This window comes from Drosophila teissieri, chromosome 2R (assembly GCF_016746235.2).
Source record: "Drosophila teissieri strain GT53w chromosome 2R, Prin_Dtei_1.1, whole genome shotgun sequence".
NCBI lineage: Eukaryota > Metazoa > Arthropoda > Insecta > Diptera > Drosophilidae > Drosophila > Drosophila teissieri.
In genome coordinates this window covers 3,855,432-3,881,469 of record NC_053030.1, presented here as the reverse complement: position 1 = coordinate 3,881,469, position 26,038 = coordinate 3,855,432, and the positions used below count along the sequence as shown (strand labels likewise).

General features: G+C 41.5%; 1 protein-coding gene across 5 annotated transcripts in view; it reads right to left on the bottom strand.

The window, feature by feature from the left end:
• Positions 1-841: 841 nt before the first annotated feature.
• Positions 842-26,038, bottom strand: part of LOC122615194 — a 72,040-nt gene continuing 46,843 nt past the window's right edge. Inside the window, exons 3-6 of one of the 5 annotated variants that reach the window (XR_006325784.1) lie at positions 23,131-23,274; positions 3,742-4,633; positions 1,458-2,877; positions 842-1,229 (exon numbers count right to left, since the gene is read on the bottom strand). Coding sequence is in view for 2 of the 5 variants with exons in the window: in XM_043790138.1 (XP_043646073.1) it covers positions 1,601-1,860; positions 2,543-2,819 (537 nt within the window). In the remaining 3 variants the exon portion in view is untranslated. Of the gene's footprint in view, positions 2,878-3,741; positions 4,634-23,130; positions 23,275-26,038 lie in introns of those variants that run through there. The other 4 variants (XM_043790138.1, XR_006325785.1, XR_006325786.1 and 1 more) reach the window with 4 other exon arrangements.

The window sequence follows — 26,038 nt, the reverse complement described above, 5'->3', positions numbered from 1 at the left end:
AGTCGAGATACCTAAAACGAACAAAGAGTGATTTCATTATACCTATACAACACATCCACTTAAATCTATTTTATGAATGAACTCTGTATTATATGCCATATATCTTCACTATTTTCCCAATGCTTTCATGCAAATTGTTAAGCTTCTCAAATGGTTTTCTAATATGTGTATAAAGGCATTACCAAGTTTGATTCGATCATCTCATAAAGCCAGCTAAATATGGTCATAACCGTAGGCCAACTGTGCTCATTGTTTGCCACACAATTGGCATATTAAATTACCGCTTTTATAGCAAATTAAACATAACACACACGAACGTGGGCTATTTTTGGCCTCTCGGTTATCTAAACAGATAATTAAGTCCGCTTTGAGCCGCGGCTGTCTGCCAGCCAGCTGATTGATTGACTTTATCGGTCGTTCGAGCGGACTCTTATCAACACTAGGCCAGAGTCAATCTTTTTGGCCCGGTCCGTCTCCGGCCTATCAAGATGCAGTCAGAAAGTGCATAAAAAACGTATCTCACGGCAAACGGCAATAACAAGAGCGTAGCACAGCGTAGCAGAGCCGAACATACCGCAGGAAGGTAGGTATAAGTCTCAGATTAAAACGAGTTCTTAACGGCAATCGTGTAGGCCGAGGAGTGCCATCTTTATGGACAGGTTAAGACAACTTCCTGCGTACCCGACCCTCCATCGGGAACGAGGAGTTGCTTGATCGACAGTTTAGCATGTAAACGAAACCAAAAAAGATGATACACCACAAGACTATTCCCAGTATTTTTTATAAATGAGTTTTTATTTTCAGATCTTAAAGTTAGATAACAGAGTTGTTAGGGTGCAGAATTAGCTACAAACTTTTACAATAGTCACTTTTACAATTTATGCAGGCGTTAAAAACACATAATTTGGAAAATTCTGTACCAATATTATGCCAACTTTTTTCATTAAGTATTAATTCGATGTTTATAAGAATTACTTAAAAGAATTTGAACTTTCTGCTTTATTGCTGAGTTTTAAAGGTGGACGTTTTTATTCATAATTTCGATTCGGAGTCGTGAACTTCGTGACTTCGAGAATTTCAAAATATATCCCCAGTACAGCTCACTTCCAGGTGTATGGCATCGTTCCAGGTGTTTATTTTTTGGCTGGGAGAATCAATCAACCGCCAGGTAAGATGACCATCCACATTCTGCAGTTTATGACACTCTGTCACACAAAATTTCCAGGCGGCTGCATAAACGTAGCGACATAAATAAACAATTTAAAAAAGAATGTAGTATACGTATGTATAATTTGATTAATAGCGACAGCTAGAATACAAAAGAGTACAGAAAAAATATTCATAAATGTTGAATGTGTTAAAATGAATTATTTATGACTTTACATGCAAATCAAAGTTTGCAACAGTGGCGCTTCCAAATTAAAATGATTCTATTTACTTTTTGCTACGTTCATTACCTGCTCATCAATTTGTAATTGGATCCCAGGTTATTTAAAACAAATAAGGAAAGCCTTGGCTGAAAAAAATGTTGTTTGCTGAAATATTCATTGTTAAATGCTGCGAAAGAATTCGTATTTATTGCCGAAATGATTTGTGTGAATTATTTAAGCTGAAAAAAATTCAAAATCAATGGATTAATTATGATTTCAGCTTCCACTCCATTTCCATTTCCATTCCAGATCCAGTGACCAATCCAAACCAAACTACAACAATAGCGCCAACGCCTGGGAAAGAAAGCAAGAAACGGCACGGAACACGAAAAAGTCTGGGCAACAGTGCCCGGCATTACACCTATAGGATTGGGTGGGTTTGGGACTTGGGACTTGGACGTTGGTTTCATCACCGCCACTTGGGTATTTGCTGGAGGAAAAAAGAACAAAGGAGAAACTCTCTTTCTAAAAAACATAGCAGGGCATATACATACATATATGTATGTAAGTATGGAGCTGTGAAACACGCAGCTAGAAAATACTGTGAAAAAGCCAAAGCTCCTGAGCTATGAGCTGTAAGCTGTAAGCGTAACTGCAGGTGAAAATGGATTCTGAAAATTGGGTTAATTGATGCTTAGAGTTTTGCTTCAGTAGCGGGGACTAGTGGGCGCAGGTGGTGTTGTTTAGCGCCAAGTGGCTAATAGTTTTTGCCACCCCCGTCGCGTGGCAACCGGAAGCAGAAACCGGAAAGGCGCACAAGGAAATAACCACAAGCATCGGCACGGACATACATTCTAAGTTTATGCTTAGATTATCATGAACTCTTTACTTGGCGAAAAGCGTAAATTCTCATTTCGCGTCTCGCTTGCCTTAAAAGAGAATAATATTTGTTTAAAATCATATTCTAGGAGAACAATGTCATTTAATTTATTTGGATGATCTGGTAAAAAAATTTTATAGAAACGACTCCGCATAAATCCGTTGCAAATACCGAAATGGTGACGTCGCTTACGGTTAGGGCCAAAAGTTAAAAAGGTCAGCAAACTGCCACGTTAATGCCATGTTTATGTATACGGGTAATTAGCATTAACCCATTGTCGAATTATACACACCGGGACTGCCTTGTTCCGTGAGATTGGCAATGAGAGTGGGGGGTCCACTGCTCAGACTCCCGCCCCCCGCACCACCGGGCGCGGAAGGACCTGCAGCTCCTGCCGCTGCGGCACCACTTCCGACTGAACCACTGGCAGCCGCCGGATCGAGCGTCTGCGCGATGTGGAGGAGCAAAAGCAGGGGTGCGAAGGTGGCTCTAAGCGTGGGCCGCTGCCTCATCTTGCAGTTTGGTATTTTGGCTATGTGCTTGTTGTACTCCCGCACCGGCATCAACATGTTCCATTGGTTGTTCCTTGGCTCCCTGGCTACGATGGCGTTAATTGTGGACGATGCTCTGGAAATAAGAGGGGTAAATGGGATAGTGATGAATTGGTTTCGGATAAACTGCATTTGTGGAATTAGGGCGGCAAAAAAGCTGTTTGTTCTATTTCATTTAGTGTATCTCGAATATTTTTGGCTTCCTAAAAATGCATCTCTTGGATACTTTTTCGCTTAGCTCCGAGATACAACTAAGCCATCTGCCATTCTACTAGTAGCAGTTGCAATTAATGTTCTTTGCAAGTTTATTGTAGCACATCACATACGCAGATACACACACACACACATCTTATGAACACGCTTTGTATCTCAATGCTGTCGGGTTTGCTGCACTCTCTTCACTTCACCAAGTGGTCGTAATTAAAGTTCCTGTAGTCCTGTTTGGTCGACATCCGCTCGGCACAGACACGAAATATTTCTCGGCCAAACTTCAAAATTGCACATTCGGCATATAAATTGATAAATTTTAAGTATGTTGATTGTGTCGCGTTGCTATTAAACCAACACACAACATTGCAGACGCAACGCTAATTTATCTTTAAGATTCCATGGCGGAAATTGCCGCTTTGGACTTTCATCACCCAACCACGAATGGCGGAGCACCCATCCTTACTGGGAAATTCGGTTTCTTGAACACCCATTGGCTTAATTATATCTTCACATAATAGTGGTTGTTGTAAAGGGTTAAGTTACACTATATTTCGGTGGCTTGAAGGACATATAAATATATCGATTAGATATTTGCTTTGGTTTAAATTTGTTTGTGGAGTTTAGTAGCTGTATATAAAGTTCGACTTTTTATTGAGATATCACTTTAAATGCTCGTGCCTTAAATTATGAATCTATGGCCGGACTTGTTTATCACAAAAAAACATTACACCTTGTATTTTCGCTGTCTTCAGTTCGTATCCCTTTGTTTATATTTATGCATTGCACTTGTGCCAAGAGCTTTCGGCTTTTCACTGTTTTCCCAGACTTTTTCCCCGTTTTCTTTTCTGCTGGCGTTGCCGTGTGTGCGTTGCTTTTGTTACATTTATAAATGGTTTAGAGCGCACATGTGCCGCACAGCACCAGAACACACACGCACAGCTGTGGCTACAATTTGTAACTGTAGCGCATTTATAAACGCTGGCTCCTTCGATGTCCTTGCTGCCGTTTTCAGATGCTCTCCGCTGCCTGCTGCTTGCTGCTTACTATTTTTCAGCATTGCCAGGACTGGTGGGCCAATGTTTACACACACGCTCAAGAAATTTTGTTGGTCGTCAACAAACCATCAAGCATTTGCGTTATATTGCTTATCAGCGACCGAGATATGGCAGAGGGTATTGGGTACTTGGTACTTGGTACTTGTTCCTTTCGAAGCGGTCTGTGCCTCGTATTTGATTTACCCTTCGGAAAAGCGGAAAACGTGCTCACATGCGGCTTGCCTGAATTTTCCACTCGTCTCAGTTCGCTTTTGTTGTTTCAGTCAATTGCCGCATTTTAAAAACGCATCAAATTGCTTTATGTTTGCCTTGCCAGTATTCTTCTCATCGCTCTTTTCCTGCTTTCTTTTTTGGCTTATCCTCTGGCGTAAATTTATGCAAGGCGCCTTAGTTAGGGGCCACAAAACTCGCACATGACAGTCGACGAGACGCGTTGGCGTTGGGTTTTCCTCCTTCCATTCCTCCTTCCATTCCTCCTTCCATTCCTCCTACCATTCCTTCAGGAAAATAATGCAGGCTGCACAGCTGCAGATCTCCAGGTACGTATCTTCGTCGCCGGGTAAGTATCTGTAAGTGGTGCATAAGTGGCAGGGAAATGTTATTGATGATTTATTTGCATTTGGCATTGATATATGCTAATGTTTTTCCCTCGCTATCTGCCTCCTTCTCCCTTCCCGTCGTCTCCCTTCAAAATGAAAACAAAACCAAAAAAAAGGTTGCTCACGGTTCCAGGCCATGGATTATGTTATCTTTAAACGCGGCCTGTTGTCTTTTCAATTTTTCATACCGCCGCCAGCGAAAGAAGAAATTATTATGGCATTTTTCCCATCCCCCTGGACTTTCTTAAAGTCATTTTTATTTGCATTTCGTGATTTCGAACAGACACTCAGATAAGCCTGCAATGCTGTGCCAACTCAAATATTTGATTTAATTCCCTGACATAATAATTAATCACTCGGCACCTTTTACGGGACGTGTATAACCCCAGGGTCTCGTTTATTTGTTTATAATTAAATATTATTTGGCAGTCCAAATGAGACAGCCAAGCCGAGTGGCATTTATCAGTCGTTCACTTTGGCTAGTTTCGTTTTTCTTATTTTGTATTTTTATGTCTTTCCCTTCTTTCTCCCTCTTGCCTAATGAGTTACAAATTTGGTTTTTCTGTTGTTTAATGGCTGACAGCATTATAGATTAGTGGCCGAATGTTTTTCCAGTCCGCCTACCCTCCCCCTTCTATTTCTATGCCATTTACATAGGCGATCTGGGAACAGTTCGCCCCGCGGCCCTTTTAGTCGACCGTCTGTCGCCGGTTCGGATTTTTTGTTCGAGTATCTGGCTACTTGGTGGGTCTGCAGATACAAATGTAACTGCGATGTGTGTTTTTCTGGACTAATAGCTGGCTGCCAATGGGAATTCGTGTTAATTGTATGCTCGTTATGAATGTCCGTAGGCATTTTAAATTTGGCAGAGATTATTTGGTTGGAGGGAGGGTATGACAGTAGTTGGTAAAATATATATTTATGGATCTACTGATCCAAAGTTCAGTGTAATACTTTGCACAAGGATTATTAAGGCAATATATATACTTCAACTTAAATATATAGAAAATATATAAAAGTAGCGCATTTAAAGTTGGTAATCACATGCAAAAAAATTCGTTCAAACTGTGCTGTTGGTGTATATACCTGTTACCATTGTAAGCCACACAGCATCTACTCTTCGGCAGCATATCTTGGGATAATTTACTTAGACAAATCTGGAAATGAAAAAGTTTTCCGCTTGATGCGACTCAACTCGCTGGGTGGATTAGCATATTGGGAAGACTACAGGCTTCATAAGAGATTGCCCCATTCCGTATTAAAAATTCATGCTCCCAGCTGACTGACAGGCCTTGAGATACATTTGAAATTCAAGTGCCAAGACACACGCGCAGCGCTAAAAGTGTCAAATTGGCAAAAGTGGACTTGGACTTGAAGGGGAAGGCAGCAGCCAGTAAGGCAAAACAGAAACATTCTAAAACAAACTTTGATGCCCTCTGTGATGTGCGTTGTGTGCCTGTGTGCGTGTGTGTGAGTGTGGGGTCTATAAGAAATTGATATCATTTATCAAACTGACACATACACAAAACAGGGAGTGAGGTTGTGAAGCGAATCTTTTCTTGGCCAAATTTTGCAAATGAGGCAGCCAGCCATTCGACAAACGCCACATAAATAAACAGGGGATGGGAGGCCTAATTGAATTCAGCTTTGCGAGAGTAAGCGAGAAATACATAAATAATCGGACGAGATCGCAGCTCTGCGGCAAAATTAGTTCATTAAAGAAGTTCAGGCGGGATTTGCATACGGAACAAAAATTCGGCATCCTCGCCGTAAAACCTCAAAAATAAAACGCATAAAAGCGAAAAATAAATGCAAATTAAAAAAGCAAAACGAGGCAGAGAGGGCTATCTAAATGTTTTTTCATTTCGTTTTTTCGGGGCCAAGCTGAAACTCCGCCCACTCGACAGAAAGAAAAAGTAACAATTGCCAAAAACTTCAAAAGTCAGCAACATGCAACATGAATATCAAAATCAGAGAGGCAGCTATAAAAATGCTACGAAAGTGGCTACTACTGTGTGTATGTGTATGCATGAAAAGAGTGTTGGTATTGCATGTATTTATATTTGTATTTCGTGGAAACGAGTGCAGCAAATCAATGCCCAACAAACGGAACTATGAGAGCTGAGTGTCAGGGCCCAAAAAAAAAAAAAAAAAAAAGGACAGGATGGTATGAGTACTACATATAAGTATATATACCCCGACGAATAATTCCGGGAAACCCTCTCAGCGATCAGGCCCAGCCCACTTGTAATAAAAAATATTTTCAATAATAAAGTGTATTAAGTTGTGAAGTGCACACAGCCATACAGGCTGGAGTGAAAATAAATGAAATTTGAACCATGGAAAAGCTTCGAAGAGCAATGAGAGTGAAAAATTCCCCGCGCCATCCGCTCCCCTTTTTCCCATGTATGTGTGCTATTCACAAAACAGAGAAGTAAAAAAAAATAACGAAAAATATATGTATGTGTGGATGCTGTATGAGTTGCGTGTAAATATAAATATTTTTTCCATACAAATACCGAAAAATGGGTGACGGAGATGGGCAGTTACATTCCATGGAGACAACTCTGGTTTGTTGATTCTACGGATACGAATACGAATACGAAACACGGAATACAACCGAACGAACGAATGAACGAATGAACGATCGCATGAATGTGTCAATGGCTCAAAACGATTTATACAGCATTTTAAATTCTGGCATCAATGTTTGATTGTCCATACATGAAAAGTAATAAAACGGTGAAGTAATGAAATCAAATAAAGTGTAGCGGCATCTAAAATTGATTTCCACTCCCTGAAAATGAAACTCATATGGGGTTCGATTGTAGTTTCACATTTAAAGAGATTACACTGGAATTGAAGTGGCTGTTGCACTCTGAAAATCTAGACCTTCCTCTTATATTTAATTTTACTTCACTTTTCTTTTTTCTTTTTTCCGACTGACCCCAGGCTTACTCTGTGCACCCATTGTTGTTGTTTGCGCAGGAGGGGATTTCGAAGAGGCCACCAAAAAGCTGAACCGAATTGGATTTAACCTCTTTCGGACCACACTGCACAGCAGAGGTGTATGCATGGCAGAGGGATTAGAACGGGTCTCTGTGGATTTAAGCCCACTCGCACACGTGCCGGAGGTGAATGCCTGAAGGGATTTCTGTTATGCAGAGAAGCCAAATTCAAATTGCTGCATACTTGTTGATGCAGTGAAATGTCTTCTGGCTCTGCCTCTGCCTTTGCCTCTGCCTCCGGCTTTGGCTCTGGCTCTAAATGCCTCTGGAAGTCTGTTGGAGGTGGGGAAGAGCGATGCTGAGATTTATAACTTTCTTAGGACTCACAATTACGTAGAAAAGTGCTCACGATACACACAGCTAAGCTGAATGTGGTGGGATTTAGATGTGGAGGTGCCTGATTTACTTTTCCTTTCCAAACCTATCCATTATATCCTGCCCAAAAAGATATTTCTCAAAGAATGCAATGCGCCCATTATCCTTTGAAATTCCCTGTTAACCCTTTTAAAGTGCCACAAATTGATGACTAAAACACGTTAAGCAAAATTCCATAATGAGCAGGTCAATTTGCAAGGGAATTGTCACCAGTATCTCATCTCTTCCCTTTTGATGCGCCCCAGAAGGGGTCTGTGCCCAACATATTCCTTAGTTAGGGGCCAATATTCAAATGGCATCCACAAATTATCACGTTTCGCACAAAACCCACGCACCTGCCTCAGCATATGCTAATTAAAGAGACACCCGCTCACTTTGGGGCGAACTAACTGGGTCACGAGAATAACATGGGGCGAATTCGCACAGCGATAGATATAGATAGATACCCGGCTAACGGCATTTGACCAGGCCCCAAGGAAGAGCATTATGCCGGGGAAGACGCTTACGAAGCCTGCAGAGAACTATCAATCTTGAGCGAGCGAACATAATTCATAACCGAAGGGGTCGGCTGCCTCTCTCGAAGCTCTTCTGCATGTGGCACAATAACCAACGCCTACACTGCAATCGCAGTTCGGGTGCGTTCTTGAAAAGTGTCCCGCATTGTTTCATTGTAATGCATTCCTACTAAACACTTCAGTTGATGAAGAGTTTTTATACAAAGTTAGTTACATAATAAGGAAGTGAAATGCAATCGATTAGAAATCTGTAGTAGCTCAAATTAACAGTAGGATCTAGTGCTCGTTGTTCCCAGTGCCAGAGAGGCGTGGCCGTTGTGTGAGTGCAAGTTTTGGGACAAAAGGCAATGCCAGTTGCGGTTCTTTTAATGAGCCGCCAAGGCGTGAAAAAGCGCAGCGATGCCGTCCGCCTTTTCCGCCTTTTCCTCCAGTTCTACCCCGCTCTCAGCTGGAAAAGGTGAGGCAGACAGGCAGGCAGGTAGGAAGGCGGCAAAGAGCTTGCCAGGTTGATAATTATGAATGGGGCCTACTGTGAACTGACACAAAGCAAACTCAACCCACATGGGGCCATTGAGCTGTCAGCTGTGGCGACCTCGCTGATGCGGCAGCTACACCCAAAATGCAACGCCCCTGCAGAGGTAAGCAGCTTAATCGAGTTGCATCTACTAGCTGCATCTCTGCCACAGCCCCTAAAAGCAAACCATGCCCAGACCCGAGCCCAAGCCCATCCACATGGCCGTAGTCAGTGTCTGTGCCGCCGTTATCATTAGTTGCATCTTAGAGGCACTCAGCCGCAGCTGAAAAGCTTTCAGTTCCCCAGATCCCCACCTCTGCACTGGTCGAAAATATGCGCGCCACTTGGGTGTGATGTGACTTGATTGCAAAGTTTGTTCATGCGATGTGGTAAGGTTCATAAAACAATAAAACAGTATTATTGCCGGCTAACCAAATGTATGATGCCATTGCTCGTGTTTCATCATTTATCGTGCCCTTCTTCGTTCAGTTAGTGGCGTTGAATATAATTTCTGCCAGTGTATACCCATAACCAAGCCCCAGTCAAGTGCAGAATGCACGGATAGGCCAGAGCAGAAAGGAAACGTTGAAGCGGGACTGAAAAAGGAGAGAAGGCAGGTTGGTCGCAGCGGCTGAGCGTTTTATTAATTTATTGCCCTGACGATAGTGGAACAAATCTATTAAAATGCGCATATTAAGCACAAAGCAGCTTAAGTAAATTACGCACTTATAGATGGCAATAACGAAAACGAATCGGGCTCAGAATCAATGGCGAACTGGGCACAAGCAATCAACGACGGGAATTAAAAAAGAGAGCCCAAGATGGCCAGCTAAAACAAAAGTCAAGTCGTGGCTGTAAAAATGGTTTAATGAGGGCTCTAAAACTTATGAAATAAAAGTCTAGTAGAGTCGGAATGGAAATAGCTGAGTCTAAAGTGGAAGTTATGGTACCCTGCTAGTAGAACAAGATTGAAAACAAAGATAGTAAGAGGTAGCTACATTAAACACGTGTGTTTATTTAGTTGTAGCCAGGCTTATTTCTTAGTTATGCAAAACTAGATAACAGACTTTAATGAGAAATCAAATTTTAGTTTAGTACTTTCAATTCAAATGTCCAAATTATCTGATCTGATTCATATTGAAAAAAGAATCGATTTTATGACCAGAAAATTTCGTGCTTTTGTCAACGTTTTCATCAAAACCTTTCAGGAAAGCGTAAAAGCAAAAACGTATAACCCCACATCGATTTTTCAATGGAAACGACATAGAATGGGTTCAAAAACGAACAAAAGCCGATCGAAAACTTATCATTAAGACCATTAATAATTAGTAAGCCTTAATGGCAAAGCGAAAACGCGGCTCTGATTTGGCCCAAAAATTGCTTAATTAGTCACAGTTCCATCTGGAGTAAAATGCGTAAATAATTCATAAAATATGGCAATTTTTTTTAGCGTTTATCAGCTAGTGTTTTTTTTGTGAGCTGAGAAATTTGAGAAATTATTTTCGTGTATTTGGTGTATTCTCGGCTTTATGGCGGGTTCTTTATTCTATATTCTGTTTTTTTTTCCTCCCTCCAACTTGGGCGGAGGTTTATTTATGGCTTTGCATTTATTTAATATATGTATGTATATGTACATATTTATATCTACCCGAATGGCCCTTGTGAAACAGGTTGTGCCGTGTGTGTCCGTTGAGTTATTTAATATCAATTAGAGAGCCACTCCACAGTGTCTGGGCCACAGCTGATTTCAAAATAACGACACGCATTTCACTTTATTCCTCATCTGGCTCCACAGTTTATTTTCGGTCCTAAGAGCTCAACAAATGGCTGCAATTAGAACAATATGGCAAAACGCGCACATTTTAGAGGTTTACGAGTTCGGGGCTACAACAAATGTGTGGCAAGAGGTCAAATTGATCGGCCCATGAATATTGATAAATGATCGACACTCGATCGTTACCGAATGAGAACGGCTGAAGTTTTATCTGCATGTGCTGTAATTGCTTGACATTTGACTGAGTTCATTGTTCGCTTTTTATACACGCTTATATGTATATGCCTATTTGACCAAGTGTTTGGACCTTTGATTGTCCATGAGACTTGACATTGATTGATTGGGGAAGAGATACTTATATTATCTGGAAGTGTTCTGGACGCTTATTTGGGACCCGATTTCCTCTTTAATATTAATCAAAGAGCACATCAAAGAGGTGCCAATAAAACCAGTTTGATCGAACAATTTTGAACTTTCCAGTCAAATTATTTTTGCCAAGTATTTATTTGCCAGGCATATAATTATTATATACTTCTCTAAGTTTGCCTAAATCCCTTCACTAAATTCTGGTGAAGAAATGTGTTGCGGTATCAAAACTTCGCACCACAAAAATCACACGCCAAGTGAATCAGATTTGTCTATGAAGCAATTTGTTTGAAATCCAATAATAGGACCACAACCACAATTCAGTTTGTATATGGACAGAAAATCGACGCACAACAGCAACAATGGACCTGACAAAACCATCTCATTATAAATTAGAATGAAATTCATTTTTAATAATTAAAGAGCCCGTCTAAGACCATAAAAGAATGAAGCCCTGTGTAGAGTTCAATATGTGCGGAATATGTTCCACTAATTTGCGGCCTATCTAATTAATAGTTGCTGTTCTCGTCCCCTATTTGGAATTCTTTGGCATTATTTTTCCGATGAACGCGCCGAATGTACCAAATGTAAAATATATAAATTGATTGGGGTCGCGGCTCCATTGGTTGCGGCCGATTGAGTTTGAAAAACGTTTACAAAATATGTGCCCACTAATTGACAATTAAGCAGGAAGTACATAGTTGAGCGGAGCAACATATATACACGCATACTCGTACGAGTATGTGTCCAAATAGCATGATTGATAAAAGCTCCTCGAGTTTGAATATCGAAAGGCATGGTAGCGGGCCAGGAATTCGCTCCATGGGGTGGGTAGAAAACTAAGCGGCTAACTGATTTCCGAACAAAACTTTCAACATATTAAAACTGCACTTGCCGAGATGGATATTTCCCCCGGTCGGCAAGGGAATGGCAGCACAAGGCGCTCAAGTATGTTGAACACGCGTCAAGTTCCTGCGGAAAACTTTTGCGTCAACTTTTGCAGGACCAGAAGACCTCCAGACGAAGGTGAGTTTCAGTTGGTCTGGGCACTTAAGATCCATTGACAATGGCAGCAGAAGCAGCAACAGCAGCAATAACAACAACAACAATAATTCTAATTAAAGTTTTCAATTTGAAGTTTCGACTTCCCCCGCCACCCAACCGCCAAGATACCCAGAAAGAGAGACTCTTATCGCAAGGCAACGTCGTAGGCGATGAAAACAAAGCCGAGCATACAATGCCAGCAAACAGACAATGGAGCGCCATCGAGTACAAAGCAGTCCCAAAATGATCCCAAACTCAAAGCACTGGAAAAAAGGCGAGATAATCTGATCCATATGACATCTTCTAGTCTTAAAGTCACCCACTAAGCAATCAAGCACTGGCAATGATAAATCTAAGATCAAGCCAGCAGCTCATCGAAAATAATGGACATTGTATCGAAGTTATCAGTTATTACTTATTAATTATTTATATGAATTTCCAATACCTAGGCGTATTGGTCAATAATCTAAAACACCTCACTTTAGTTTCCTTTAAACGAAAATCCGATATATTTTTCAGTGTGCACCCCGGCTAGGTGTAATCTAATAACAAATAACTTTGGGAAGTATTAATCATATTCCCCCCGGCGGTGGGTGCGTGCTTGTGTGTTTGCCGGGGTGTTTTGTGCGTGTGCTGCTTCTACTAATTATAAGTTTCAATTGTTCACTGAATGCATTTGGCTGGCGCTCCATTATAGAACTCAACTTCGTCCCGAACCCATCAGGCGTGCCTAAGCGGCTCAGACCATTGACCATTGAGGCATGCACTGGGCCAACTAACTATGAATCATGCAACAAGGTGAAGCTTAGTCTCAGACCCACAGGCCTTGCTCTGCCCGATAATAATAATCTGCATAATCAACATCATAATGCAACCAGACAAACTCACACTTACACTCAGTCGCAAAAGGGGAGGCTGTGCGGCAAAAGAGCTTTTGGCCAACGTCAAACATAAAATCTCAACGAGAATCCGCAAACAAAACAATTTAATAAACGAAATTACATTTTTGAAGATGTTAAGGCAAGGGGAAAAGTACACTGTCCAAAGGATTCCCTTCATTGTCATTTGGTTTTCATAAAATGCAATGGATTTAATTTCTCAAAAGTTTTGTATTTCAGTGAGTACACGGAACCAACAAAAAAGAACATAATATACATACAAACATACTTGTTTATGATGATGAGAGATATTTATTTCCCTGGTATACTATATTTAGTAGTATGTTATTTTTAAAAAAATATTTAGGAGCAGCAATCACCAGTAGTTCTAAATATTCCTTGAGCACAACAAAGTACATCGTTACTTCGATCTAGCTAAGCAGATGCAACATCGGACTAAAATGCTATTCAAAGTGGGGAGGTTGAGTTTGCGGCACGGATTGTTTGCATATGGCGGTGTGTCTATGTGTGCTCATCCAAAGTTGCAACCGAAATTATTAAAAGCAGTCACAGAATAAAACATAGAAATAGAGAGAAAATAAAAATAAAAAACGTAAAAGGCAGACACACAAAGGAGCTTTGACAGAGAAGCGATGAACCAGGGAAAATCCCCTCCAAACCATCATCGTTCCCATTCAAAGTTACCCGCCCACGCTGAAAATCCAGCGCCATGACAAATCAATATTGGTTATTTTTGTATGCAAGAAGTGGGGGCGTGGCGGCCGACTGCTTTGCTCCTCCTTCTCCTCCGTTGCCAAAATAATCATCACAAACTTTGACGCAGCACGCATATTAAATAAACTCGCAGCTACGGGTTCAGAAGAGTATCTCATAGATACGAAATACAAGTACTCGGCACTCCAGCATGCATAAATTAGTCCGTTCGTTGCCTGTCTCGCGGAATGTTGCCCGAAAAGGATGGCGTTGCACGGGGAGGGGGATTCAGCGACGGATTGACAAGCGCGATTCCGAGTAATTAAGAGGGAGTTGGGTTCGACTCCAACCCCTTTGGAGTGGGTCCTTGAGGCGGAATTTGATATTATCCCCCCGCAGGTACGTGTATGTGTGTACCGATGGCTGGTTAACCCCATGACCAAAGAAGCTAAAAGTGTATTTCGTTGCAGGACAGCTTAAATTAGTGATCGCAAACAGGTAATCGCAATTGAGGTATTCAACTTTGGAGTGGAAGCTTGATTCCCTTACCCAAACCAGTATAGTGATTGATGGAATACCAATTATTGTGATAGAGATTGTCAATAAATCTGCTGTAAGGACTTTTCTTCTCATTAGGAAGTGCTATGGAAAAACTCGGAATAGTGTATACTACGAAAATAGCTCAAGATTAGCTGCTTAGATTGTGCTGTTGAATGCAGCACCAGGCAATCACATACATTGATAAATCAAAAAACTAAGTTTTGGCCTGTTTGGCCAATATGAATGTGATGTGTCTAGTTTGGAATGTTATGGCCTTTTGCATTTATTCTCCGTCTTGCATCGATAGCTACTGATGAATGTTTTATTAGCTTAATCTTCGGGCTGGCAAATAGCAATTACCACCTTGGGTGCATTGGATCCATTGGATGCAAAGCAAAGTGACCCAGCAACAAGTGAGACAACTGCCCCTCTTAAATTTCCGAACAGAAAAAATTAGTCAGAGATGGATAAAAGCCGAAAATTCGAAGCTGAAAATGTTCATTTGTATTTCCGATGGCCACAAAATGAAGAATCCCTTGGACGCAGACATCCGACCCAAAAAGCGAACGGAAAACTGATAATGATTGTGGCCTGCGGGGGCCTTCAATGGTCAAAAGCCCGAATCCAATGCAAATGCATAGCGAAAAAGACAACGCAGCTTTACAAATAAAAAATCTATCAAATTAAAGTTTTGCAGGTAAAATTGCAACGGTTGGAACACGGTTTTTAAATTATACATATAGGAACATACCAGTGAATGAAATTAAATATTTTTGAGAATTAAAATCCATGTTACCTAAAAACGCAGCTTCCTTTTCGCTCAGTCTGCGGATTCACGGATGCAGGGTGGGAGCCATGGCAATAACTGGCGCCTGCCTAACTAAAATTAGTCCAGATCCAGGAGCCTACCACTGATGAGGGGCGCGGTGGGGGGTTCGAAAGGATTAAAGGCAAAGGATATTTCGGGTGCATATTAAAAGCCAGGCAGCAGGCGCAAGGGAGGCAGACAAAATCAAATGACGTCCCCGCATAGACAAACAAATTTTGCATGTGCTTGTGCATGTGCAATAGAGGGAGTGAGTTGTGAGGATATGGGTGGATGTGGATATGCCAAAATATTCTATGGGTGGTTTCTCCCACTCTGGCTTGTTGGGGGCGTGGCAGCTGCAGAAACAGCCCTGGCATCATCATTAAATATCATTAACACAGCAACGAACAAGCAACACAGACAGCACAGACAGCAGACAACTGACAACTGACAGCAGCCACATCAGCAGCAGCAACAAAAGCAGCCATTCGGTGATATCATTAACAAGAGCAGGATGGTGATTTTGGATCCGGGAGATCCGGGAGGAAAGGAGAGAGAATGGGAATGGCAATGGGAATGGGAATGGCAATGGGAGTACTTTAGGCAAAGGAAGCTCAGGCAATAGCAATTGCAAACGGAATCGCAATAACACACAGCAGTAGCAAGCAGAAAGCAGAAAGCAGCATTCAGCTTTCAGCATCAGCAGCAACAATCTGGATATCAGGCAAAAGGAAGCAAATGTGTATACAAAATGTTTTTAATTAAACGCTTCCTCCCTTTGAGCTGAGCGTCTTTCTCGGCAAAACGAAGTTGACAGACTTTCTCGACAAGCTCGGAACTGAAAATGCCAGTTGTACCTTTAACGCTATCAGCGGCAAAAGTCATCAGCAATTTGCAGGGATATTCCATGAATATTTCAATCAATTGGGGCTCCCCGTTTTTCTCATTTCCTCTTTCTCGTTGCTAGCATTTGTACGTCGCTCGGTTTATATAGTGCACGAATAGAAAAAAATGCATGTGATATTATGACTCACTTAATTGAAGAGAAACTTCGCAAAAACAAATAAATATACCGAAAATTTCAACATATTTAAGCGAAACTGGATGGGAAACTGGGTAACATTTTCACAAGCCCTTGAAATTGCTCCCCAAAAGGTTAAAACAATTTTCCGATTGTTTTGTCCGTGCTCCGAAAGAGTATATTACTTGCAAGGTATTTTCCCCATTCACTGGATTCAATTCGATCGCTGCACTTCGCATTCTGCCGGAAAGAAGAAAGGGTCATGGATATTCAGTGTTATGGATGGATGGATGGATGAGTGCTGGCATAGACGAATGGATTGATGGCTGGATGGATGCAAAAGTATAAAATTACCGAACGGCATTCCACACATTATGCAATGCGCGGATGTTGCCGCTGGATGTTGCATGGCAGCGGCGCAGTCCTTTGAAATCACATAATAATGTGCATCGCCCGCTGTCAGCTGGTGTTTTTATTGCAGATTATGAGGGCAAAATATGAAGCAGGAGCCGGCGAGGAGTGGCGAACCAACATTGCCATGATTTGTATAATTGCAGTGCGAATAATTACATCAAAATCAACAATGCTGAGTGCAGAGTGCGGAGGGCGGAGGGCAGACAGACACAATAAAGGATAATGCTCTGTGATTGCCAGTGTTCCGGTTTGCGTACGGTTCGCAACAAAAGTTTTTATTTATGCGCTTGAACAAGTTTTTAATTGATTTAATAAGTAATGCGATTAATGCCGAACAATATGCGATAGCAGAGAGATACATATCCGCACGGCCAGACAGTAGCACTTCTATCGGGAACCTCAAGAGCACATTTTGCTTTTCCTGGTCGTTCGTTTATTGATTTGTGGCTTTTGATATCGGAGACTTTGATAGCTAAGTGTAAAATGTTTGTTCGACTCCTCGATTCACGGTGTATTCGAGCTATTACGGCTTACTTCTAATGAATCGGTCGATTGATTGGCGGGGATTATGCGTCTCAGGCAGGAATGTGGAAATCTGTTGACCAGGAATCTGTTGACCACTTTCCACCCTATATAAATTGGCTCCCATTTGGCGGTTTTCACCTACAGTTTTTGACAACTAGATGTAAACAACCTCCCACATTTGTAGCCCAGAGATAAGCAGCTAGAGAAAGCAGAAGGACAGATAAGACCTGTCCATTTATCATTTTTTCCCATTTACGTTTATTTTGCGATGCTCCTCTGTTAAGACCTGAAAAATTGCAGCACTAAGACGATCAGAATCGGCAAGGAGGCGTGTGAAGAGCGCCCTGACAATTGCCCCAAGCTGCGGCCCCTGAAGGCTCCCTTCTGTTCGGATTGCCCATGACAAAGTAATGACAGTTTACACCAGATGAAATAAACAAATGACCAATGCCCATCGGACCATCGGACCATCCGAGCGTCTGAACTGAGTTGTGCGGGATGATTGGTGTTGGCGATTGTCAAAGGAACTCTGAGCTGCACTCGCAAAAAAACCATCGCATTTGCATGGTATAATATTTCATGTATTTGAAGTTCATTAGTTCAAAATGTGCCTCTTAGTCTCACGGTGTTCAATATATTAGCTCACCAAACATACAAATGCAATATTAGGGACTGCATCATTTTTTCGAGTGCCGACGAAATGCTCAATTATTTTACTCCGAGTTGAAAGCCAATGCTGATCTCATGCTTCGTTTTATTCGTTTGTTCGCAGCAGTTAAAAGAAATGGCAAGCAGAATGGGGGAATTGGGTGCTGGGGGTGCTGGGGGTTGTCGATGGACGGGGGGATGTTCTTCGTGAACAGGGTGACAGTGACTGACTATCATTACGCATTTATTGTTGCTGCTGAGTGTCATTGTGTTGGTCAAGATGCTCGTATGAGAAGAATCCCCCGATGATGACGGCGATGAGGAGGATGATGATAATGATGATAGGAACAGACGTTGCCTGGTGGCCGAAGGGTGTGAATTTAATAAAGCCCCCATAATTACATATGTGAGCGGGTGAACAAAGGCCGCTATGGCAACATTCCCCCATATCCACCCACCTCTTCACGTGCAACAACTATTTTCAATTATTGCCAATCATATGTTGCATTCAATCGATGTTTACTTGCAGCAGAGGCAACCTCATTATGAGGTTGCTTTCCAGCCTGCGGGTTACAAGAGGCCAGTGGGTGGTTTGGGGTCGATTGGTCCTTTTCGGAGCATGAGACGTTGCCTAAGAGCCATGTAATTAGTTTGCAAGTGAGTGTCAGGATTAATCTTTGAGTGTGTGTTTGATTGTCGCCACTTCACATGAGACTCTCTCTACCGCACACACACACTAGATACACACACTCTCGGTAATGCAGGCCAAATTGGAGATGCGTGCGTGATGGAAATATTAATCGTGTCATTGCGATTTGTGCGTGCTGCAAGCGCTAATGAAAAACAGATATCGCAAAGATATTCGTGTTAATTTAATGTTCAATAATGTTTTTAAATTATCAACATCATGATTGAATCGCAATCGAAGCCAGCAGATTTCACCTGTCCACAAGCTAATTTATGGGGAAAAAACCTCACTTGTTCAACTCTAGTGAAATACCTCTCATCTCGAATGGCTGTGCGTATGTATTTGGCCAAAGAAAGTGCGTAGCGCACATGTTAATTGAAGACATTGCAAACACAGCAAAAACCCAGGCACAGAAATGCCGTTCCAAAAAGGAAAGAGATGGCTATGGAAACAGAACAAGAGATAAGCATATAGTTAGGTGATGAATACTTCAATGGCCATGCCATTACGACCACCAACGAAGCCTGCAACAATGCAACAGCAGTAATCAGCCCTTTGAAGAGCTATGATGGGCTTTGCGATACCCGATATCCCAGTTAGGGAGGAATAGTAATTGTTATTTAATTAACAAGTCGATTCCCAGGCTTCAAATTTTCATTAAATTTTGGCTAATTGGGGAACTTATTTCGATTGAATTAAAGCTGATATCCTATGCCTTTTGCACAACAACGCAAATCAAACGAAGCTTGTGCAAAAGTGCAACATTTTGGCTGTTAATAATGCCATTTTTTATGTTCAAAATCAATAAATTAGACGTCTAATCCATAAACTGATAGCATTACTTAATATAAATAGTTGGTGATTCCAACCACTGTTTGAACTTTTATGCAATGTATGTTGTTTTTACGAAACTCCGCGATACCCTTGATTTGAACACTAACAAATTCTCGGGTTCGCATTGGACAATCACCGTCAACAAGGATGCCGACGTCCATCTAATTAGGTTATGTTTGATTATTGTACCAGTAATATGGGCGATCTGCTGCTCCAAATGCTTGTTCTTCTTCATGTGCCTGGCCCTATCTCCAGAGATTGTCCGCTCAATTCCATGACCGACCCCAGAGCTCAACCCGAGCGAAATTGGAACCGCCAATGGAATTTAATCAAGTTTTATTTGCACTAGTCCGAGGTCCCTGGGCAGCGCAGATGAGCAATGAGAGCACATCAGCAATAAAATCTGCCATATGTGTGTGTTTCTGCTACAGTGGAAACCCGTACGAAACGTACGCTTGTCCTCCGAGTACAGGAAGTTTGAAGTTAGAAGTGACTATAGAAGCTTTTAGGTATCATAGAAAATGACTTTGAATTGAGTTAGCCTGTCTCTACAAACAATTGTATCTTATTAAACAGTCAGTACTCAAGCTTATCACATTTCGATATATAGAGGTTGAACTGTATGTACTCGAGTATCTGTGTGGCAAGTACTCCAGCATGTGTGAGTATTGATTGTCATAATTAAACGCTGCTGCTGTTGTGCAATTTCCCTGACCATCACGTATCTTTGCCCACTTTCCCCATGTTTTCCTTTCCTGCAGTTGCTGGGGTTCCTCCAGTTTGTCTGAGTTTTGCAACTGCGCTTTAAAAGTTTGTTGATTGAATGCAGCGCTGCACAATTGTTGCAAAAGGGCAGCCATAAAGTGGCCTTATCCAAACACAATCCCACCTATAAGTGCACTCCCTCCCTTCTCTGTTCTTTCTTTACACCCACACGAGCAGTTTTATAGCCATTCTTTTGTATACTCTGTGGATTAGTTCTTCATTGTTTAGTTGGCAGCGTGGCGCTTTGCAGATAGCTGACAGGGCAGAGAGAAATGCCAAGAAATGCATTGCAACTTATCAGGGCGGAGAATACCAAATACCAAATACCAACTACCGAATAGTGAATACTGAATAGAGTGGCAAATGTGTGCAGAATGTGGGGAGATAGTTGGGTGTGTGCAGCTCGAGAGATGCACTGAAACGAAAAGAATGCACCTGCATAATGCATATGTTTAAAGGTAACATTCAAACTGCACTTTTGGTTTTCTACCCTGTGATTGCAAAATATAATTATTATTAAACATTTTTCTCTCGATATAGAGAACTAGTATAGAAGTCTAGTCTAAAATGGTTGCTTACAACTTCGCGATGTTTCTTTTAGTGCATAATTTCCATTGCAGCTGCTAAGTAGTGCTATGGGCGTGGCAAAATGCATAGCTAACTAGCTGGGTGAAGCTAGCTGGCTGAAGCACAGTTAAGCAGCTCAAGTCGAAATAGATTTCGGGTGCCATGAATAAAATATGCCAGTTAAGAGCTCACAGCTCGGCACGTGTGCGAGTTTGATAAAGAGCAGGTTTGCTATTTTGTGCATGTGCAAAGACTTCATGTTTCTGCTAAATATTGCTGAATTGCTCACTTCTGTTATTAACTCGGCGAATCTTTTTCAAACATAACTGCAGACGCGTTTCCAGCCGTATATACCAGAAGTAGAATTATCTGAAAGCGTAAACAATGAAAAGTAGTTATAAAATCACAGCCAGACCTCAACTATCTGGCTGGACCTCAACGAAAGGTCCGTCCTTTTAATCTAAACCACAGAGCCTTCGCCATTCACTCAACATTTTTATTTAGTCGAGCACTCCAGGGGCATGTTAAAGCGACGGCCATCGACATCATTTTCGACATTTTCACTTAGTTATTACATTTTATTTGCTTATTTATGGGCTGCTTTCACGCTGTCCGCTCCACTTTGAGTTCCTCAGCATTTCCATTCCCTGCCTTTCATGTCAATTGTCGGCACATCGGTTGGCTATTGACAAATATTACAAGTCCACCCCCTGGGCTGTTGTACAGCGCGGTCTGGGCACCACCCCCGCCAAGAGTTGTTATGATTATATTGTGTGCGACATTGTCAGAGGCCGTTTCCATACCCACAACACGTACACTTCTCCAATGCCAGTCGGATAATATGATATTTGCATGAAATTACATGGACAACACTGATCAGGGGATGTGATGAGCAGCGGGTGGTGCTTGGAGGTCGGAAGGCGTGGCACAGGCCCTTTGGGTTATTAACATGCTCTAGAGATTAGAATGACGCCGGCAATGATGACAACATTTGATTTCTTTTCCGTTTACTCAGGACTCGCGTTGCCATTCGCAGCGTGCACTTGAAAGAAAGGGCAGCAATTATGAATTCAAATTATGTTTATGTGAAAGTATTTCCATTTAATGATAAATCATTTCTTCCACTTTTCAATTTGTGTACATAATTAAATTGCGTCCACATTTAAATTGAATGCACGTTTTTTTGCTAGTGTACTCCTTTACTTGGGACACCCTCCACTTTTTGTGCTAATCAGCGCAAATACCCAAAATACAAAAGCCAAATCGAAAGTAAAAGCAGAAATCAGTGAAAGAATGAAAGAAAGAAAGGAACTCCTTAAAAGAGCTTCCAGCTCAGACAACCTTCTAACCGCCGCCGCCCATTTTATTGCCCACCCCGAAGCCAAAAAGACGTCAATCAAGAGAGGAAAAAATTTGATATGCCTTCAGGGTTCTGTGTTGATTTTTTCGTGGGGTTTTTGGGATTATTGATTTGTTCTCTGCCCGCCTGTAAACTGATATTTGGCATTTGAAATGCGAGAAATTCTGTATTTTGCCCTCGTTGTCAATCGACAAGGGGAGTTTCTTCTGTGATGTATGATAAACTTCAGGCGGCAGCCATCTGCGGCTGGATTAGCCGCTCAACGATTTAAGTGATTGTATATCTTACAGATATACGATTTCGACGTACAAGTGGCGAGATTTAATAGCTCGGGCCAAAGCAAGCGGCACACTCTCAGGTGAACTGCGGATTGTAGAATCGGTAGAAGCGGTGGTCTGAAATCAGAAATCCCCCTCTCTGTGGCCCGAGTTTGTCCTTCAGTTTAAAGTGATTTGTGGCGCTCGCAGTGGCTAAGAAAGTTTCCTTTCGCCTATCCCCACCTTATCGGTGTGTGTCTCACTTTATTTCGCTTGGCTGGAGGTTTTTATAGCTGTGCAGTTGGCAGTTTTAGCCAGGAAACGGATCAACTTCTCTGGAATCAGATAGCAATTGCGGAATTACACTTTGATTAACAAATGCTAATGTTGTTTTTTTGTTTCATTGTTTAGATGGGCTTTGATTTGCGAGCCTCACTTGACTTTACCCTATACAAATAATAATACCGACTTACTGACATTGTAAATGTAATTAAGGCTGCATTAAATCGTGATAATACTTTTAAATTATCTCTTTCATTTTATGATTACCAACCGAAAGGAAAAGGTCAAGCTCCACAGATTTTCATTATCAAATACCTATTTTCTCATTTACCCTTGGATTGCCATATATTTAGACTAATTTTAATTTGGCCATCCCTCTGTTTGGATAACATTCCCAATGACCTTTTGCACAACTTTAGCCCGCTGCCATCAGTAATTAAAATCTGTCCAAAGCCTTGCAATTACACCCCAAATAAAATAAAAATAAAACCAATGGCTAACCCCCCGACGTGAATAAAGGGAAATTATGTACATATTACAATGTATATAAACTGGGTACGATACCAACCTTGAGCTTTGAGTGTGGAAGGATCTGGACTGCTTAGTGATGGCAAGGAGGAGCCAGGAGCTTGGCACACTAAGCAATTAGCAGAAAGGGGCGCATGACAGGACGAAGGGTTTGGTTCCAGCTGGATAAGTGAAACAGAGTTGTCTGTAAAAAGAGAGCAAGGTAAAATATTTGCATTAGCTGGGGGTTTAAATAAATAAAATATACAGATGTGTCCAGAACAATAGCCTGTGGTAAGTGATTCAGTAAAAAGTATCTACTTAGTGTGCTCTTTTATGTTTTAAATTAAGTTCGATTTTAATGAGCCTAAATGCCATATTTTCAAGCTCGATACGAAGTGGATACTAATTGTTTGAGCACTGCTGTTTACCAAGCAGAAAGCAGGAAAGGATCTGGCTGCCTTTTTTAATTTTGATACGCGCCGTAATTGTAATTTGTATCTGAACTGTTTGGCGTGGCTAAATAAAGTTATAAAAGCGTAAAGAGAGCGCCTAAACACGCTATACGGCGGAGGATACTATTGAAAATCTCCAGTGCGTTTCTGTTGCACATAAAATTTCATTGATTACATTTGTTTGCCGTTTGCCAGTTGGGCGTTAAATGCCCTGAAATGGGTGTGTTTTCCCACCAAAACCAAAGGACGGAGTGTGTGTGTATAGGATCGCTTCCTGTTTACACAACCAAGACCTAGGGTCCTGGCACACGCGAACCCCGGGCACAAACACACCAAATTCATGGCCAGGCCACGAGAAGTACTTAACAAATAAAACGGCGGTAATATATCTTTGTTGCGGACGGGGGAAAATACCTAGAATTATGTGCGCCTAGAAATATTTAAAACGCTATTTATATGCTAATAGCAGCGAACACACAAATTCAGGGAAATATAAACACCCCGAACTGCAATACAAAATCCGAAAAGCGAACGGCGAGGGCGGCGGTGCAGTGGAAATTCCTTCTTCTTTATATAATTCCAACCAAACCGAAAACAGTTTTCACTAAATCCTCATTAATTAGTAGCATTTAGGGCGGTATTTTTCTGCGCTCTCGTTTTTGGGAACCACGCCCACCGACCCCGCTTAACAACCCAGCGATGCGGCAGCATTAAAGCTACTTAGCATTAGGACCAAAGCCAGGCACAGTGGGCCCCAGCCCGACGAACCGTCAGTCCAAGCCGGGCCAGTCGTTAACAGGTGTTGAAAACCGGCCAATGACATTACTCAGCACTTTGGGTGCCCGAATGAGCCCAATGGTGCATGAAATGAACAGGTGTTCGCGTTATTCATTGGGCTTACCCAACCATTGATTTATATTGAGTGGGAGCAGGGCCAACCAAAGTCTTTAAAGAACATAAATAAGTTAAGGCTAATTAGGCCACATCGAAAAGTTCTCCTATGCAAGTAAATGTTATTCGAGTGCGTGGAAAATACTAAAAGCTTGACGCCGTGAAATTAAAGCTAAATGAGTGATCGAATTTTATGTAAACTGAGCCAATTTCAAGAATTTGATGCTGGTAATGGGGGACAAGGTCTTTGAATATAAATAAATTAGGTAAGCATTGGTTAAAGTACGTTATGCGTTATGGTAATTTTTTTTTATGTTTTTCATTTCCTAAATTTTTACAAAGCTGGCTTCACTTTTTTTTCTATTTTCGCAACTACCTTCCTTCTTTCCAACAAATAAATCAATTTAATTAAAATAATGTTTTCAAAAAAATAATTCCGAAAAATTTCAAACCCACAGTGCCAGCGCCAGCAACACCCAAAAATGTAGGCAACACAAAAAATAAACAAAAAAGTTGGTGCAAAAAAGAAGAGAAAACATTTCATATATATGTACCATTATGATGCTCTGCCCTTTATGCGACTATACAACACCGACTACACAATAACAAGAACAACTACAGAAGAGTTGAACATAAAAACGACAGCGACTAAGACAACACTACAAATACCATCGGATCGTCGAGCGACGAGGCATTTGCCTGCATTTAATAACGTTTAGCCTGTGTGAAAACAGAAAAAGAATATTTGGAAATAAAAGAAAAGGGAAGGAAAGGAAAGGAAAGGAAAAGGGACCGGAGAGCAAACAAAAACAGTTTTTCAAATGGTATGGGAAAATCGGGGAAAAGGAGAAAATTCCTTCCCGCATTGCCGAGACACGGGACCGTGCAACGCATTAATTTCATTCACACTTTGAAAAAATATCTACATGCATATATTTGGGGCAAATATGCAATAACGGCGTGTCGGAAACAATAATATTTGTCTAGGAACACGAGCATCGTCGATTGAGAGAAGGAAAACACATGATGACACTGCTGTATGCGTCGTTGGGCATCTGGGATTAAGCATATGGAATCTGGAATATGGAAAAGAAGCACGCGCAGCTTAGAAGAGTAAAAAGGCAAAGGCCCAAAAACAAAAGATCCCGGATCGCGTTGGTTTAACAATTGTGTGGGGAACGCAAATGTGGTACCACAATATTAATAGCTTACATAGGCTGGCTACAATAATTGGTAGTACGTTGACAGCCAACTTTATATGCCAACTTGGCCTTAATAAATAATACTACAACCTACTTTATTGCCTACTTTATTATGTAATCTACACACAACACATTACATTATAAATATATAAAATATTACTTATATGGGACACTTTGAGGCTGCAACATTTTTCAACCATTTACGTAAAATGTGACCGATTCAATGCGGCAATTTTTCCGAGGCCATTTGATGACCTTCCCCCCAAACAAATCGCAGCCAAAAGCCGATAAATCCCCTTAGCACACCCATTTTTCGTGTGCTACTAGATACTAGATATTGAAAACATCCCAGTGCCATCCCAATGCTGCACAGTTGCAGCTGCAACTGCTGAACTCTGAGCAAACAAAGGAGTGTGGTTGG